The sequence below is a fragment of the Cyprinodon variegatus genome, unplaced genomic scaffold (assembly GCF_000732505.1).
Source record: "Cyprinodon variegatus isolate N-32 unplaced genomic scaffold, C_variegatus-1.0 Scaffold296, whole genome shotgun sequence".
Classification (NCBI taxonomy): domain Eukaryota; kingdom Metazoa; phylum Chordata; class Actinopteri; order Cyprinodontiformes; family Cyprinodontidae; genus Cyprinodon; species Cyprinodon variegatus.
In genome coordinates, this window is record NW_015150749.1 from 350,344 (window position 1) to 369,910 (window position 19,567).

Consider the following 19,567-nt stretch of genomic DNA (forward strand, 5'->3'; position numbering starts at 1 on the left):
GAGAAGTTTTAAAGATGAAGATTATTACATTGGTGTAAAAACAAGCTAGTGGTTTACATTTTCTGCACAGTGCTGTACAAGAATCCTAGAGGGGTATTTGTTGAGAGCAGCAATACTTCTAAGTAAATCCCTTTCCCAGTGATTTCATGAAACACCTGTCAGATTGCATGACAGTGTAAAGGGGTGCGTCTTCGGAAATGTGATAGACCTCAGTGACAGACATCTTGGCGACTTCACAGTCATCAAAATATCCATTCACACCTCTTATCTGAACCCAGACATGAGAAAGAATTTAGAAAACCAACGTATAACTTCTTTGTCTATAAATAGAGGACAGCCTGAATGATCCTGAGACTTTAGTGTCTCTGTGGTAATGAGTCTCACCCGGCTGGATGTTATCCCGGATTATGGTCACATGATCGTCACGGTCGGGCCGTGTGTGTTCATGCCAGAAGCCAATGACGTGGCCTAGCTCGTGCACCACAATGCCAAACTTGTCACAATTCTTCCCTATGGAGATGGCCTGGGGTCCGTTGCCACGACGACCCACATAGGAACAACACCTGAAAGAGATTGGTGTGGTGAGAGACATTTAACACAGAAACTACAGCAACCAAGATGCCTTAAATCAACATTCTTCTCCCAAACACATGCACAATTTTTTCATACTTTATTATGCAGCTACCAAAAATCAGTTGTATTTGGGAAAGTAAAATTGTTCTCAGTTTTTAAAAGTATTAAGAAAAGTATGTCTGCATTATTATTCAGAATCCTGCAGTGATATCTTTGTAAAGGACGTTTAACTACAATGACAGCCATAAGTCTTTTTGGGTCTATCTAAACCAGGCTTGCTGAAAATCTGCCCCTTAGGACCGCTGCCCTGCAGGTTTCAGAGGTTTGCTTCAGGACAGCTGATCCTGATGAATGCAGTTCAGGAAAAGCCTGTTAATCAGCTACCAATTTAAATCAGCTGTGCTGAGTCAAGGAAACCTCTAAAGCATGCAGGACAGTCACTGTCGAGGGCCGACTTTGGGCATGCTCGATCTAAACTATCCTTTTGCATCTAAAATAATTTTTCCCCCATTCTTAACAGCTAAGACTCTGTCAGATTGGACCACAGGAGCATCTATGAACATCGCTTGTATGTACTTATGATTACACCAAAGAGCTTTTGCTCAAGAAACAGATTGCACTTTTGTGCTTGGCCAATCATGTAAAACTTAAGTAGATTGGGTACTGTTTATGAGCAATCAATGTTTCTTGAGGAAGAGGCATAAATTTAAACTAAAACATTTGATGGTAAAACATACATTTGAGCTTGCCACTTATGCTTTTCTTCCCTCCCATTTTTTGTAAAGCTTTGTAGTTGTATGATACTCATTATTTTTGGATGATAAAATGAACAGTACTTCTTGAGATGTAAAAATTTGCCTCTTTGTCTTACAACCCTTGCCCTTCGATGGACTGGCGACCTGTCCAGGGTGTACCCTGCCTCTCGCCCATTGACTGCTGGAGATAGGCACCAGCACCCCTCGCGACCCCACAAGCGTGTAAGATGATGGATGGATGGATGGATGGATGGATGGATGGATGGATGGATGGATGGATGGATGGATGGATGGATGGATGGATGGATGGATGGATGGATGGATGGATGGATATAACCCGACCTTGCTTTAAGATTGTCCACAATCCCTGGCCTGTCTGGAGAGTTATTTGGTGTTATTGAAGCTATTTGCTCATTACTGTTACCAAAATACACTCCAAAAGACACTTAATGTTACTCGCAGAGCAGCCGTATTCAAGCGAAGATTAATTCATTAACAAATAAGTAATAAAGTGGCAATGGAATATAGCTCGTCCAACTTGATTGTATTTAAGGGTATAAAAATAAAGGAGGATAATTTCAGTGCGCAACATTTGTAAAATGTTTTAAAACCACTTATTCTTTTCTTTTTCACTTTAAAAATATGTCCTTGTTTGTGTTGGTTCATTACATTAAAAAACTATTTTAAAATACGAAGGTTTGTGTTTAAAATCTAACAAAACCGTAACTCCAGTTCATGATTAAGCCATCAGAGTCAGTATGATCCTTTGGTACTTTTATCATAACCACTCATACTTCATAATCATATCTAGAGCTGAACAGTGTTACTTTTGGCAACAATGACCAGATTATTTCGTTGACGGTCCTTTTTTTCATGACGAAAACGAAAACTGATGAGCTAAGCATGGATCTTTGATGATGAAAGCATGACGAGTTGTGGGTGTGAATTTTTGTTGACGGGACTGAATAATATGTTAGCAGATGGTCTGTCAGACATTTTAAATGAATCATTGTGCTAGAATCTGTTAAACCAGCTAAGCAGTATCAGCCACATCCTTTTTGGTCATGCTGCCCACCTGGAGTCCAATAGTGCACATTCTGCATGACCACACATGGACAATGGCATCAACGACATGGGTGAATGTAATCTGGAATGGTCTGGTAACTGTGCGCTGAACTCTGCCAAGCTCTGCTCTTCCAGCTGTGCTTGCGCAGAAATGCATCTTTTTGATTAGGTCCGAGCCTGCTCTTGTGCTCCACAGTGATGTTTCCCTCTCAGCGGTATGGCTCTTCCTGCCCTCGCTACCTAATAAACTATGTGGGTGATCATCCTCTGCCAAGCGTAAAAAATCCATCAAGATTTTATTTCTTCCAGCTCGCAACAGGTGATGGAAAACCTTCTTTAATTTCAACCAAAATGAATCACTAAATTATATCCAAAGCAAATATTTAAATACATACTGTTTATTTTTGGATAAAGACCCAGATGAACAGGTAAATAGAATACTGCTCTCTCAGTTCTTGTTTCTATCTATTCAAATATTATGTAAATGTGTCCTTGTATTGTCATTAAAACATTTTCTCTGTTTCCTTTAAATATGTAAACATTTTAGTTCACATATCCATTTGCATGTCCGGATAGCCATGGTAATATAAGGCAATTATTTAGGTTCTCTATGTAATTTTTTTATATCAGACCCCTATGAATTTAAATCTACTTTAACCCCTGAGAAGTGGTTACCAAGCGGCAAATTCTTAGAAATAAAGCCAAATTTGTCAAAGTAGAAAGAAGAATGTTTCCGTTCTTTGCTTTTTTGGAGTATTGAAGATTGAATGATCTGTGTGTAATGCATAATTCATAGTAGATCAGGAAGTGTTTGCTTTCAGATGGAAACCTTGTATGCCTACAACCATTCCTTTATCGTAAATTTTGTTAGCTTGTCTGTCTGCTATATTAACCAATATGATGTGTTGAGCTAGATCTGCTACTTTTACCGATTTGGGAGGTCCTTTTGTATAAAGTAGGACATTAATTAATAAAAAAGATTATTTGAGTTCTATAATTAGAAGTTTTCTGCCCAACAGCAATGATGAACGGCACAGCAACATTGTATCTCCAGCAATTGTAGCAACCCAGGCAATAGCTGTCAGTCTGGTAAAGAATCTGGTTCTCATTCAAAATTGTAAAGGTTATTTCATTTATTAATTGCAACATAAAACAGACTAAAACTAGTATAAAACCTTTTTGAGTTTTAGTCAACTAAGACTGGACTAAAACCTTCTCATATAGTAATGACTAAAATGTGACTAAAACTAATAATAGTTTTCAGCTTTAGGACGAAACTAAGACTAAATATAAGATGGCTGTCAAAAATGACACTGGAGCCTCTTCTTGAAGCATAAGCCCAAATATCCTCAGTCACTGTAAAGTTTTACAACTACCACATCCAGAGTGAAGTGTCACCACTGTACAAACACACTCTGACCCCACCGCGCTGCCACTCGACAGAACAATGCACCTCTTCCGAGTAGGAACAAAAGAGCTGCCCGTACATACAAACACTTAAAACTGAGCGCCGTGATTGGTAGGATGGGGAAACAGGAGCAGGACAGGAAGGAAAACGAAGCCATTGTTGAGTGACCATATCGTCTCTCACTGTGACAAGGTCGATAGTGAACTCTAGGTACACACACACATCCATACACACACACTCCAAGATATACAAAGTCTACTTCCACTCTTACCCGCAGGGTCTGTAGGTGAAGACGATGTAGCTTTCCTCATCTGTCTTTTCAATAAATGTTACACACGTCTGCTTCTCCCAGTGACGCATTGCCTGTTTGAACATGGCCCTCTGACTACCTGAAACACATACATTTTACATCCTATCTTTACATAATCACACTGGGTGTGTATTTGTACTGCTGAGTGGTGAAGGGCAGTAGTCCAGCCAAGGTGTTACCAGTGAAGTTTCCTCCAATGACGTAGGGGATGACTCCCCCGGGCCAAATTCTTTCAGCTCTAGATGTGGCTGCTCGAGGATTACGGCTCTTTCCAGTCTCACCAGGATTCCCACCTTTCCAGATTTGGCTTTTTGTATTGGCAGCTCCCCTGCTTTCATTCTTCGGGATGTAGTCTAATTTGGAGTAAAATGAGAAAACCCTTTATTAACTAGAAGATTAGTTTAAAGGAAAACACAATTTTAATTCTATGGTTTAACATGATAAAAAAATGCATGTTTTCAGCTAACTCTTTAATAGTTATAGTAAAAAAATAAAGTTGTCAGGTTTCACTTTAAAATGAAGCGAAGCTTTCTGTGAACAAACTAAGTATAGCCTTGTTGCTTCCACAGAATTCAAGGAATAAGATTCCCCACAGGTACCCCAAAACCCATAGACGATTATGTTTTAATCAGTGTTGCCACTTATGTCAAAGTAAGGCTGTTGTGATGCGTACAGGTGTGTTAAGACGATGTCAATAAGGAAACAAATTACTTATGACACCTGAAGAGCAGATGCTGCATATTAGTCTAGGAAAGGTAAATATCAATATTTCCAAATGATCTGTAGATAGTGGCACATGTAAAGCAGCTGCCAATCTTGTGGTGCACCTTTGAGCAACTTCAACCAAAAGTTAGACTGTGCAATGTCCAGAGAAATTGCTATGTAAAAGTCCAAGATGTCCAACTATGTGGGCCCCAGTTAGCATGATAAAGTTTATGTCAGGAAATTTAGAGAAGGCTAAAAAAGGATAAATTGTTTGCAGGTCCTGTCATGAAAGAAGACCTTCTGAAACAGATTCCTTTGAACAGAGGAGACATGGTACCAGGATGTGCAGTGATTGGGAAAACCAAACCAAGCATATTGCCACAAGCACCTCATACCAAGAAACATGATGGTGGAGGGGTGAATACTTTGCCTTGTTTTCTACCCAGTAGAAGCCTGGGTCACTAGCAGGTAATGAATCAAGCATAAACTCCTCTGCATTCAGAATGTTTTAGAAAGAGATCTGAGACAATCTGCCAGACGGTAGGGTGGCCTACTGTAGTGTTTAGAATATGCACTTGGGTCCCAGAGGTTTCAAGGTTAAAGGTAAATTAGTGTTTTATAGTCAAACAAGTTCACATTTTTATGTTTGTGGTACAACATGTGGAATCAGGTTCTGGTTTAAAAAGATGAAGATGACTTAATTGTAGCTTGAGTTCAGCAGCCTATCAGCTGCAGGGATGAAACAGTTTCTAAGCTTGGTGGTCTTGCTCTGGATGCTCCTGAGCCACATGCCCAAGGGGAGAGGGCAAAAGACACTGTGTGCAGGATAGGTGGAGCACTTCATGATGTGGAGCATCCTTCCCCTGCATCTTGATGTGTAGAGGTGGATGGAATGCTCCTCTCTACAGTTCTCTGTGCAGACTTAACCAACCTCTACAGAGCCATCCTCTCAGCAGCAGTGCAGCTGCCATACCAATATCACATGGTAATGCAGGAGAAGAGAATGCTCCCCACCACACAGCCATGAAAATTACTTAGGACTGAGCTCCTGAGTCCAGCTCTCCACAGCTTGCTGAGAAAGTAGTGATACCAATGGACTTTCCTGACCAGACAACAAGTGTTGGCACTTCAGGTGATATTACTGGCTAATTGCACACCCAGGTTCCTGTAGCTGGAGACCACCTCCACAGCTGCCCCTCCAAGGTACAGGGGATGAAGTGTACCCACCACCATCTCTGTTGTGCTCTGCACCACTGCACCAGGTGTTCAACCTCCTCTCACTAATTTTAGTGAGGCCTCCTGCTAATGCTGTCTCAGCCGCAAACTTCACTATAAAGCCTGGATTGTAATTTTTTGTTAAACAACGACTGCTGTTGACTTCAGCAGCAATTGAGTTGCTGTATAATTGCGTCAACTTGCAGATATTTGTTAAACCTGAAACGTTTGGATTTTAAAAAGAATATTTCTGTCTATTTTATTTAGCTGCACAAAGTCGGTGTGTTGGTCTTTTTCTATTTTCTAAGTAAATAGTGTAAGAGAAGAAAGAACCTGCCCCCCAAAACATTTCACAAAAATACCCAAATATTTTAGTGGTATGTCCCAAAAAAAAAAAACACTGAAAGGCTGAATAATAATGATACCTAAGAAAGAACAGCAGTCAGAGCAGTCTAGAAAATCAGAGAGTACTAACATTTTTTCCGCAGTCCAAAAACACATACAGGTTGACTAAATCATAGTTACAATAGTTTTCTCAAATATATATAAGATAGGAGTTAAGTTTCTCTTAGCTGCTTTAGTTGTGTTGGGTTTATGTATTTATAAAGTGATATTTCCCAGTGCTGTAATTTGATGCTAAGGACAGTAAATAATTTGTTCAGGTGCATGTCAGATACTCACCTCTTATCTTCAACTGTTTAGAATAATGCTTACTAACTAGTTGGCGGCACAAAATGGCAATAAAACTGTATCTCACTTTAAAGAAGAAAGTCAAGACGTCATTTTCAGATTGCTTACCAAAGCCAAATCTGCGTATTCTCTCCAGCAGAAGGTATAAAGACCCTCTTTTCACAGTTTCATGTTCCCCAAGGCCTCCTGACTCAAAAAGAAACAAAAAAAGTAAATTCATGTAATATGACATCTTTCTACTTTTAGCTCACACTGTGAAAGCTGCAGAATAAACTCCATGACAACTAAAAAAAGTGTGAGTCAGAATTAATGGTTCCCCTCACCTGAATTGTGTCCCAGTCTGAAGTTTGAAAACATATGTGTGTGTTGTTTGAGGTCTATTGTTCTGTCAATTTGGAACATCTGCAGGTCCTCCTCGTCCAAGGCAATGTCCCCCCAAAATACAGCTGAAAGTAAGAAAAACAAAAGACAAATCATTCAGTTGCTCTTACCTGTTAATGTCAATACCAAAAATATTTTTGAAATGCTTAAAAAAGAATATATTAAATCAGCTTTTGTTCATTAACCCTTGGGAAGGTCTTACTTCCAAAATAAAAATTTTGTAAAGTCGGACAGTAACAGTATGAGCCTGCAAATTTGGAGGGAAGACATATGTTCGAGGACAGAATTGGACAGTGTTCGAATTGATAGCAGTTTTCTTAATCAAAAGTCAGGTCATTTGGAGGCCTAAAAAAAAAAGCGCTATTTAAGAAATGTGATACTTTAATTTTATACATCATCAAGCCATTTTATCTGACTATTTATCGTACAGGGCTCTAGTCAGTGATTTGCTTTTCCATAATAAATATATCATAAAAGAGATGTTTATCCCCGATTTGAGTCACAGCCATATACAAAAAGGCCCCTAATGACATACTATTAGTTTAACCGTCTTGTGTTTTCACAGCTGTCAGCCAACTCTTTGCATAGTTATAAATAAACTAACCTACCAAAAAAATACCAACTTATACTTTTGAAGCCTTCGTCTGGTTCAACCAAATCTATCAAACATGGAACTCACACCTGTGGTGATGCTGATTGATATATGTAATTTATTAGCTTAATAGAAAATGTCACAAGCGGTCCCCTAAAAAAAAGAATTTACTATGGCACACATTTAATGCAACTTTGTTTTTTAAATCAAATTAACAACAACTCATAAAGGATGCAGTTGTCTTATAAAGAAATAATTAATCCAAAATGTTCCAGATTTATAAATATGTTCCTAATTGGACAAAAAAAAAGACCAGTAGAAGTTGTTCCAGGACACAACCATATCAGATCCATAATCCTTGCAACCCTGCTGTTAAACCTGTTATACCTTGTTCTAAAGGAAATAAAAAACTGGTAACGTTTGGATCTGTTAAGTCTCATAGGCTATATATCCCCAGATCAAACCAAAAATCAATTAGTGATTTGTGGTAGATAACACTGTACTAAATTTATTTTCAGCAGACTACGGACAGATTATAGACAATACATCAATTTGAAGCCTGAACTGATCAGCATTTGCTTTTAAAGTTTTGCTTCATGAATGCATTAGACAGAAACTAAACATGAACAGACCTGCCATGGACAACAAGTCCTATGACAAGTTATTTGTTTTCAAACTTTCATATTTCAAGAATTAGATAACTTGAAAATGATCAAAGCAGACAATGACCAGTAATCTCCTAAAACTACTATTCTTATTAAGTTGAAAGCACAACTACTAAAGTGAAGTGCTTCAATTAAACTATAAAGAAGTAAATTATGACACAATTTCCCCCAAATTACAGAAGAGATAAAATAGAAAATTCCTAAATTAATATAACGTCAACGTTCTTGGATCTGATTGAGGTTACGAAGTCTTTGAATTCCACGAATGGCAGCTGCTCCTAAATAATTATAAAGTGAAAGATAAATATGTCCAATGATTAGGGTTTTATCAAGCAAAACTGTCAAGCGGTCTAAAAGAGGCCTTTGTATTTATGTTGTCATTAAAGACAACTTTTTAGACTGATTATTTTAACCCTNAAAAAAAAGTATTTTTCTGTTTTGTTTTATTCTTGGATCGGGCTTTAAAGGGTTAAATGGATTCTAAAATCAATCAAAACTTCCAGATAAATGAATGCTTGTAAAGTAAATTCACTTTTAAATTTTAACTGAACAGGAGTCAAAAAGAAAAAAAAAACTTAAACATACCGGTGTTCAGTTAAAAGTCTGCATATTCACTCAGTGAATGTGATTAGTATTTAGTCATGGGTGCAAGAGTGATATTGCAGATAACAGATATTACATCTGACTCATGTGCTCTCTAACAAATATATATTTTCCCCCTTTTTCATCCATTGCTTTTTCTGTATCTACATCTGTATATATAAAACACTGTTGTCGGTACCTAAAACATTAACATCTTTAGATGATTATCTCAGCTTAATAATTGCTCTCCATAGGGAGTTGAGACGCTAATACAATAACAATGGCCAAGGAGATGCTTGTCAGTTGGCTAATCAGTATAGCAATTGAAGGAAACAGGGACAAGACGAATCTATTGTGTTCTTTGCAGCGCATTCTATTGCTGGAGACAGGAGTAAACCGCAGCGCCTTCAGATTAACAAAATGTTACATCAGGTATCTATCAAGTGGGTTTTGCATGCTGTACAGACAATAGACTATTTGCAGAGTTTTTTCTCTGCTATGCAAAAGGTGATTATGTCAAAAAAGTATTTATTTAAAATGATGGGTGCTAAGTTAGTTCTCAAGCCTCTCCAATATCAATCTAGATAAAAAATATTTAACTAAATGTATTTAATGTTTAAACATGTGCAGCTTAAAAAACAAAGATTAAGGATCAAAGATTAGTTAATTATTATATAGTTTAGATCATTCAACCAAATTTCAATTTGGTTCAGTTGATTTGAATTAACTAATATATAAACTAATATATAATTATATTTAATCTAATCTTTTTTTAGCCTTACTTACTTCATGTTTTACTTCTTTTTACTTGTTTTAGTTTAGCTTAGTAGCCTAGCAATATTTAGTTTGCCTTATCTTTTGACTTCCCGTAGCTTTTTTAATTTTTGTACTATCTTGATTTGTCTTCATTTAGTTTTGCTTGGCTTAATTGGAGCTTAATTTTGAATGAATCTACAGTACTACTACAGTAAGTTTATCCTATGTTTAATTTTATTCTAAATTAGCTGAGCATTATTTCTCTTAGGTTTGCTTATTGTGGTTTACATTTTAAGTCTTTGAATTTTGAAAAAGCTTGACATTTTTTTTATTTAATATCTAACCTACAGATAAGAATCATGATTGTTAATTTATATAATGATTCTAATTGACATGTTTTTCTACTCCAGACAAGCCTGAAAGGAATCTAGTTCAAAACATCCCTTTTTTTAAAGGTGTCATAGAATGATTATATAGGGTATTTGGTGCAGGTCCTTAAGGTCTGAATAGGGTGTGTAACATTGGTTGGGCTGAAAATAGCATATTTGCTGTTCTATGAGCCCTAATGCAAGACTGGTTAAAAGCCCTAGAATGAAACAACAGATTTTGTTCCTTTTATGGTATGCTCATGAATATTTAGATGAGCTGCGCACTGATTGGTTGGTTTACAACGAGCAAAGCTGCTGAGCAAAGACGCATCATAGCAACAATCACTCACTCACTGAAACACTGAATTGTTGATATGGTAGGGTGACCAGACGTCCTCTTTTTCCTGGACATGTCCTACTTTTCATACCTAAAAACATGTCCGGGGGAAATTTCAAAGTTGTCCTGGATCTTGGTCAACTACAATGCAGTATGTAGTCAAAACACAGAGGGCACTCAAACCCAGCTCCGGGGCTGGTCGCTACAAGGATGGAGCGACTGAAACTGACCCAACAGCCCCGTGCTTCCCCTCGCCCTGCCTGCCTTACCGGGAAGCCAGGGGGAAGCACGGTAAGGCGGGGGGGGGGCATAACGTCACCGGGTCGGGTTTGGTCGCTCCGTCACCGGCTGGCTCGGTTTAAACCATGTCTTTCGCGTCTTCGGTTCCTTGGGAAGACTGTGAAAATGTCTTCACAGTCTGTATGAGAATGTATGTCAATTTCGGGGCATTACAAAATTACAGGTCTGAACCAAATAAGGCAGCACCCCCGAATTGACGTCAATTTGTTTGAAATTGTTTGAGATCTGTGGGGAAAGTAGGTGTCGATGGGGTTTGAACTTCTCTGTATGCCCATTTCATCCACTGAATTATCATTAATCATCTATGACAATGTAAACTCGGTTTTCCATTCTTTTACCGCTTTAAAAGGTTGTTTGACACTTTCTAAAAGAGAAAAGGACACAATTTTCTTGGCAAAAACTGTATTCCTATCTGAGCAATTGTTGGGAATTTCAGAAATGATTAGCTTTTTTTTCTATACCTTGATAATTTTAATACAGAGACTAACTACTGCAACAATAAAGGTTATGTTTGAAGGATACATTACCTTGCTTAAATTCACTTGTCAGACATTAAAGTTCACATAGAAAGGAGTTTTATGATGTGTAATGGTAGATCATCCTTTCTTTTCTCTATGTGGCTGGTTTAAATTGCGCTAAAAATGCTTCACGTAATAAAAATCTAGAGAATTTTAAATTGCTGGGGGCCGCTAGCGCCTCTAGAGCAGTCACTTGACAAAACACAGCTGTGACATCAGTGTAGTCAAGTGCCTCAGGCGGGTGTATAGAACCACTACTTCACACATTGTTAAGGACTCTGAAAGGATTGTTAAAACGTCATTACAATGGTCTATTGTAATGCTGCCAATTGTAGGAACCGCATTGGATCATGAAATAGAATGTCTAATTAATCGTAAGACACGGTTTTGCATCAAATTTCGATCCGTAAAGTAAATAAATTTGAGAAAAATCAGCCAGACAATATGTGGCGCCCAAACGGACACAGCAAACTATTTTCAGATCACATCACAGCAGATTATTTTATCATCGATCCTGCTCTCACAGCATCAGTTCGATTTAATATACCAAAGTATCAACTGCATGTTTTCTCTGTTGCATAGCTTTAATAAAGTGCCTGATGGCATTAAAGCTCATTAAAAGGTTTGTTTATTTTTTTATTAAATATTTTATTTCAGAAAACAATGAATTCTAGCTAGTAGCAAAGTTTAGTATAGCTGCAGCTCCTGACAGATTTCCATATCATTATGGTCCGGGCTCCAGAACAACAAGAACAGCGATGGATAACAATCAGTTACAGCAGGGACCCAGAGAGCGAACCCCACTGGCCTTGAGTCATGAGCCGAACCGGTTTAAAAAACACATCGGAAGGGTAATGTTTCCCGCTCAGAGAGCAGAAAGGACCCGGTGCTTAGACCGGTCACTGCGATCAGATTAATGAGGGACCTCTAGGCTCAGCAGCGGAGCACAGCTTGCTAACCCGAACCGCCAAGGCTCCAACACTGACCGCCAGCCTTCAGCACACTGTCAACAGAACCAAACCGAGCCACCACAGAAACAATTCAAATCTTGTGATCCCCTCTTCAAACAAAAGGTTAGACTCTGGTTTAAACAAATTAAACACAGCAGCATCTGGAAAATGTTCTGAAAGATAATAAACTTCCACCGCCTCTGCATAAGATCAAAGAACATTTAGCAGCGGTGACTAAACCAGCGAGCATTAATAGAACCACTAAGACTCTGTTTGCTTTGTGTTCTTCCTTTTTAAAGGATAAAAACTCCATCACAAAGGTGAATAAATACTCACCATGTAAAATGATTACTTCCTGACTAAACTGACGTCACAGCATCCCTCAGTGGTTCACATGACCAAATGAGGAATTTAGCATCGTCTGCTATCTTTGTGAATTATTTTATGCTATTAACAACAAAATGCTGGAAATGTTTTCACTTGTGATGTATTTAATTTTGTACATACTATTAAATGAGAAACTATAAGTATGTGTTTTCTATTTGAACCTTTAGTTGTTTGAATACCCGGACATGATAATCAGGGCACTTTGTTGTGTAAAAACTGACATACGATGGAATGAATCAAACACTAAAGGGCACATTTCTAAAAGTTGCTTTTAGGCAAAGTAAATTTACACAATTATATGAATATAAACACAACATAAATAATGCAATAAACTACAGTTTCTCATACACTTTCATTGTATAACACAGCTTTTAAAGGCTCAATCTTATAAACAAATTTATTGCCGTTTCAGAACTACAAAAGAGGCTAATTTGATTTTACTGAGATTTCCAGTATGTGGGTGTGCCTTTTCATATAAAGTTTTATTTGCTCAAGTTTAGTTTTTTTAATGGTCCTAAAAGGCCTGTTTCAGCTCTTATATCTGACACTAAACTGTACCCATGGCGTCACAGTTTTGACTTACACTCCCTCCTAATGGGTGTACTGCAAAAGAAATAAACATCCACATCCACAAACACCTTAAAGAGTGTCACTTAAGCAACACATGGCAGATTTTATTTACTATAGATAATTTTGCATCTGCATTACAAATCTCTTGACTTTGTATTTGTTTCTTTCTATTCTTGTTAAAGAGGAAGTTAAACTTTTGGTATTTGTATATAATCTAAGCCTAATAAAAGGAGCTACAATGATTAAAGGCTTTCCAGAAAAAGGGAGCTGACATAAGCAGATATGCAAAGAGAGAAGTAAGGGGAAATAGTGATAGTAGTTTTGGCTCATTGATTGGGGTGTTGTTAATCCATAGGGATACCATAAATAGCCCAAAGTCAAGCCTGAGGTGAGGGGGGTTAGGAATGCGAGGCTCCTAAGATGCAGGAGGAAAAGAATCGATCTGAAAACCCTGGGACCTCCCATGAGACCTCCATCATGCTGACCAGGGCCTTACTGTTCGCCCTTGAGGAGGGGCATTGCAGCAAATATACACTGTCAAACACACAATTTATTGCAGTAATGCATCAAAAGTAAAAATAAATAAAGAAAACAGTTCTACTCATCAGAACGGCTTTCAGACCAGTTTGAGGAATATCTTTAAAATCCTTATGCTAAAATGACAAGTCTGTACAAGTTCACTGCATATTGCTTATATGCTTATAAATGTGTACCTGTCATATGTATTTCTTTCATATTCACTCTTAAAGGACTCTACCTTTGCCAAAATGCATGACCAAAGTCTAGTACAAAATTGCCTTAAAGAAGAGCTTACAGTCCCTGACCGACTGTCTGACAACTCTAGTATAGCATGAATAGACTTACAGGGCACTGATGAATCCATCAAGAAATTATTAAATTTGTATTTCAAATTAAATGTGATAGAACAATGACTATCTTAAATATGAACTTGAGTGGAACTAAAATATATCAAATAAAGAAAAAACATATAGCTTGTTGCTGCCCTGTATGCCTTGTTTCTTCAGACTGGCCACACTGACGTCATTCTGAGGCTATAACCCTATAAAGCCTCCTAAGCTTATAGCCTGACTTTGACAAGGTTAGAAAAAAAAAGAAGAACAAAGTGATGCTAATGGGTGTGCATTTTAGGAATACTCTTGGAAATGTACTATTGACAAAAACAATAGAAAGGTTTCAGAAAAGGCTGAAGCAATGCAGAATATAGCAATAACAATACAGTAAGTTAGTGAAAAACTTACATAACCATTATGTAAATATATACCATAAAGAAATAGTTTATTTTTTTTTCAGATTTGCTGCTTGTTGTAATGAATCTAATGAGTTGGTCTTCAAGCTCGGTCCTTCAACTGACCCGCATCATCTATGAATTTCCATGTCTCCACACCTTACTTAAATAATTGGGTTATTAACTAGATTTGGGTTTTGGAGCAGAGACACACCTAAAATTTGCAGGAAAGTCAGTCCTGGGGACAAGGGTTGAAGACCCCCTGGGTTGCAGAAAGGGTAGTGGTGTATTCACAAAGGCTGTGATAGCTGATATGCAAAAATATCTAGATGCTGAGGTGTATTACTCAAACAAAAATGTATGAAATGAATGAAAGCAATGACATACGTACATGGAACACGGAAACGAGACAGGCGTCGCAGACACATGTGCGGCTTTTATACTTCCTGGGGGGCTTTTCTTCCATACCTAATATTATGGACAAGTCTAGGGGGCGTCCACAGAACAGACAGTTTACACCATCCAACATTTAGAAGTTGAAAACATAGTTGTTTCCAACATTTTTAAAGCAATGACAATAATTTCCTTTCAAAGGTTTTTCCACAATCTGTTGATTATGTTAATATTTACTTGTCCACCATGTTTTTCCGTATGGAGTTGTACTCGTACGCATGAATTTTCCTAGGTGCGCAGTGCAGAAAATCAAGCCATGTGGAAGCTGCACGGAGGGATGTGGACGATACAATTTTTTGGCAGTAATGTCACAGAAGCATAAGCCAAACTTAAAAGTGGAAAGATGCTTTAAAAAATCGAAGGCATGACTACTTTAACATTTCAAATCTGGAATCGTACTGAACTCCAACTGTTTCTTTAGAAAGATCTTTGCGAATTGTAATCTACAGACCTGTCAAAAAATGGGACAGATGGACCCAGTATTCAAGGTGAGACAGCCTGTAGGAAAGTTCAAAATGTTTATTAATACAAAAACAAAACAGAACAGAAACGGGCTTCTGAAGATCTGCAGACCTGTAGTGACTGCAGGAGGGGGGCGGGTCACCACCCAATCACTGACACTCTGGTTTGGGGACAAGCACAAGTAAGTGACCACGATCATCTGAACAGAAGATGCTTATTAGAGTGAGTCACTTACTTGGTTTACAGTTTAGTCCATCCACTCACTCATAGGCAGGATAAGCCATTGCACTGCTAATAAGAGGCGGCCTTGAGCCATCCAGAGCGTCCCTGATGGGCCAACCCCAGTGAGCAGACTGGACTCCACCCCAGGACAGGGATTCAGATCAGAATGGAGTAATACTGTAATCCAGGAGTCGTCAGTCCGGTCAGGGGTTCCGATCCACACAGGAATGGACAGATCTAGGTTCCAGGAATCCATCAGAATGGGAAGGCAGGTTCAGAGTCCCGTGCGTCGAGCATCCAGCTCAGACAGAAACGCAAATGGAGGCAGAATCCAGCAGGAGTCCAACCGAGGTTCAGGCAAACAGATCAGACAGGGAAAGGCAGGGCCAGTGGGTGAGAGGGAATGGAATCAGGAAATCAGAACCCCCAGGGAAGTGCTGAAACGCTTTCATCATTGGTTACAGAATAACTCGCCTGAGGACACTGGCTTGAAAATACACTCCTCACTGGAACAGGGACATGAACCGCAAACAATGAACTGGCTGAGATATCTGGGCTGGACCGAATTTAATGGACACCGGCGGTGGATGAGATCACAGATGATTAAGAACTGGGCAGACTAGGCAGGTGAGTATCATGAGCAATTAAGGTGCTATCAGCTAAGCTATCAGGCCAAATAATGACAAGAGTGCTAATTAAAAAGTACACTGTTAGTAAAGGCTCCAACAACCAAAGGGTAACAATATTTAATTGGTTCCCAATTGCTTCAAAAATCTTTAACTTTACATTGTAAAATATATTCAAATATATTCACTTCCTTGGACAATAAGGACAACAACATAAATTTCTGCAAACTGATGTTATTTCAATATTTTTGTACTACATAGACTATAGGAGAAATCGCTGACTTGACACAAACTCTTTGGAGGCATCACACTCAGACAGCGCTTGAAAAAATATCTTCAATTTCCTCATTCTGATCACTGTGACCCCTGTGTTGTTTACCCTTTTTTGAGACACTACTTATCATCCACACATAACATAAACTTTAACGATGACACCACAGTTAAATTACTTTAGAGCAGATGTGAAAGGATGTGAAAAGGCTTGTTTAGCTAAAAAAAACCTGTTGCTCAACAAAAAGAAAAAATAAACCAAAAAACAAGATGATGATAAAATCCCAGAGGTCAGAGGATGAGCACACACCCCTCAGCTTCAACAGCCCATCAGTTATTGAGAGTGGATAGTATTAGATTCATGGGAGTGTAGACCTGTAATTACCTCATCTTTTTTGAGACCACTTGGATTGGCCCAACAGGGACTGAACATCATCAGTGCCTCCTCAAACACTATCAGAGCTCTTTTTGAAATGCTGGCATTATTAAAATTGTGCTATTTGAAAAGTAGAACCAACAAAAAGCCAGATTTAAGCAATCTGATCATCTGGGTGCTATTAGTTTATTTTTTTACACTAATCTGTCAAACGATCCCAGAGAAACATTCTTGTTTTGGTCTTGTTATTGTAAGTCTGAGTGTAGTTTTTTAAAATTTTTAAACATACACATCATGACAGTAATTGTTGGTATTTACACTCACGTTGGACACACTGAGAAGAATCTAACACAAGCATGCATGCGCAAGGAGATTACATACTTATGCTTTGCCAAGCTTCTCATTAGGCAGATATGAAATCAAACTCCAGGTGGGCGAATATGTGTGTGCACGTGTGGGGGCATGTGTTTTTAAACGTGCCATTACACTTGGAATTTCTCCCATTTATATTAATGCGGCTGTAAGCGTACCGTAATATCAGAAAGAGATTATCTTGGTCCTGTTTGAGGGATTTTCTCTAAAATTAATCATTCCTCATCCATGTTAACTCTTTGGGGAAACGTCAAGCTGCAGCTATGGCTTCAATATACCAAGAATGCAGTGATGGACAATCCAGATCTAGAGGGTAAAAAGCCTGTACAGAGATTAGTTCCAACAGTTTGCATTTCTGGCTTCACAAAACAGATGGTGTGTAACCACCTGGTTTAGTGAACAGAATAAAGGGAAACTAGGCACAGTTTTATTCTCTGGATCTTGCTCTTCACCTCTGCAAGAATGTGGAAATAGTGTTAACAAGAAATTTCATTATATCTCTCAAAACTGGAACCTATTGCATATTCTTTTTAACTAAGTATGCTTCTGAGTTTTTGCTCCACCTAAGAAACCCTCATCCTGTCAAATTAAAATTAGGCTATAAAAATGCAAATTTCAAACCTAACGGGTGCTGTGGTTAACTTAAATTAGCATGTTTTGCAAAAACATCTGCAAATAAAGGATCTACCAAAACATCAAATGACGCCTGAATTTATGTGCTGTGGTTTGCTTTTAATGTTTTAATTAGAGCTAAATAAACAGATGTTATCCTTATTAGCAGTCACTGTTTTCCCTGGCTTTAATATCAGTGGCGGTGGGTTAATATAAGTGGATTCCCAAGTTTGGGGTAACTACCCGACTGTGGGCTTTAAAACATCTACCATGAGGTCTGGGATGATCAAAGTTTGATAATAAATGATCGAGAAGCTTTGGGGAGGGTTTATTTTATATATAAATAGTTTTGGACAATGTAGAGGTAGTTTGTATACAACATTACCTCCTTATTGCAGACCTAGTAATTATAATTTGAAGAAAGTAAGTTCTTTCATCTTCAAACAATCACTCATTGCTTAAAAAATATCTGACTATTGAAGGCATAGTTAAGATTTTAAGTGGACTGAGTGTGAGTGAGCTTTTGTTTTGGTGTTTGTCTTCATACACCTGAAGTAGAATATCCTACTGCCATTGCCATTTATGGGTCCCAATTCATTTTGTTTTAGTCATGAAATGCCACCCAATTCACTTTCTAAGGGCGTGCAGGTGGCACAGTGGTTAGTGTGTATGACCCATGTACGGAGGCCTTAGTCCTCGACGTGGGCGACCCGGGTTTGAGTCCGGCCTGTTGTCCTTTGACGAATGTCTCTCCCCCTCTCTCAAACCCCCATTCCTGTCAGCCTACGGTCAGAAAAATGAGCCACTCCCGTGAAAATTCAAAAAAGAAATCCAACCCCACACCTAACACTAATTTGCAGTTTTCATCAGGTTGATTTAATGAATCACTGCCTGGCTCATATTCAAGACAAACTACATACTGCCTGTCCAAGTGTAATATAATACAATTGATGTAGTGAATAATGAAATAGAGAAGTTAAGTGTCTAATGCAGGAACCAGCAAATTGTGGCTCCAGAGCCAGATATGGCTCTTTAGTCCTTCCAAACTGGCTCTTAATGCCTTTGGTTTGAAGTTCAAGAACCAACTGATATTTTATAGTTATAAGAAAATGTTGGTTTTTAGAAGTTTTTCAATTTCTTCATAAAATAGTTGTAACGAATTTCGTCAACAGAATGACACTGAGGGTACCCATATTATTTTATTTTATCTATCTAGACTGAAATTAAATTAATTCAAAGGGTCATGTTACATTTGTTGCCCTAAATAAGTTTATTTTAGCTGAACTCATGGCAACAGTGGCTCTATTGGTTGTGACGGTTGCATTCTCTAAGCTCCCACCTCAGCTCGTCAGACCACTTATCTGTAATGCTAATTCCTGCATACAGGCCCTTGCTTATCAGAGCAAAACCTACAGTGAAGCAGGTAAAGAGGGGCATAAACTGTAAAACTTTTTGCCCTTTTCTGGCTGATTCTCCAGTAATGGGAGAATTTTACAATTGGGCCGACTTTTAGCCTAATCGTGCGTCTTGTGTAACGAGGGATCAGGAATCATAAGGTTGGGAGAAAATCATGTTTGAAATTAAGGTAAGGTGGTCGTGGGCATATCGGTGGACATGCACAAACAAGAATTCTTCTTCTTCCTTTCAGATGAAAACACAGAAGCAGGGCGGGGGTGTGAGTGAAATGGAGTTCTTTCTGTAAAATTGACAGATTTTAGTAGCCACGTTTGCTCAGCTATGTCTTTGTTCAAATATGTTGTCGCCTTTTCTATTTAGGGCTTTCAGCACACAAAATTGCCCA

The 19,567-nt window shown here is 38.3% G+C and overlaps 1 protein-coding gene across 3 annotated transcripts in view; it reads right to left on the minus strand.

Annotated features, from left to right (window-relative positions):
* Positions 1–19,567, minus strand: part of tll1 (tolloid like 1) — a 69,556-nt gene that overhangs the window by 33,789 nt on the left and 16,200 nt on the right. For all 3 annotated transcript variants that reach the window (XM_015383841.1, XM_015383839.1, XM_015383838.1), the window contains 5 exons: positions 7,045–7,167; positions 6,830–6,907; positions 4,291–4,464; positions 4,073–4,190; positions 385–563 (listed from right to left, as the gene is read on the minus strand). In XM_015383841.1, the coding sequence (XP_015239327.1) occupies positions 385–563; positions 4,073–4,190; positions 4,291–4,464; positions 6,830–6,907; positions 7,045–7,167 (672 nt within the window). The remainder of the gene's footprint in view (positions 1–384; positions 564–4,072; positions 4,191–4,290; positions 4,465–6,829; positions 6,908–7,044; positions 7,168–19,567) is intronic.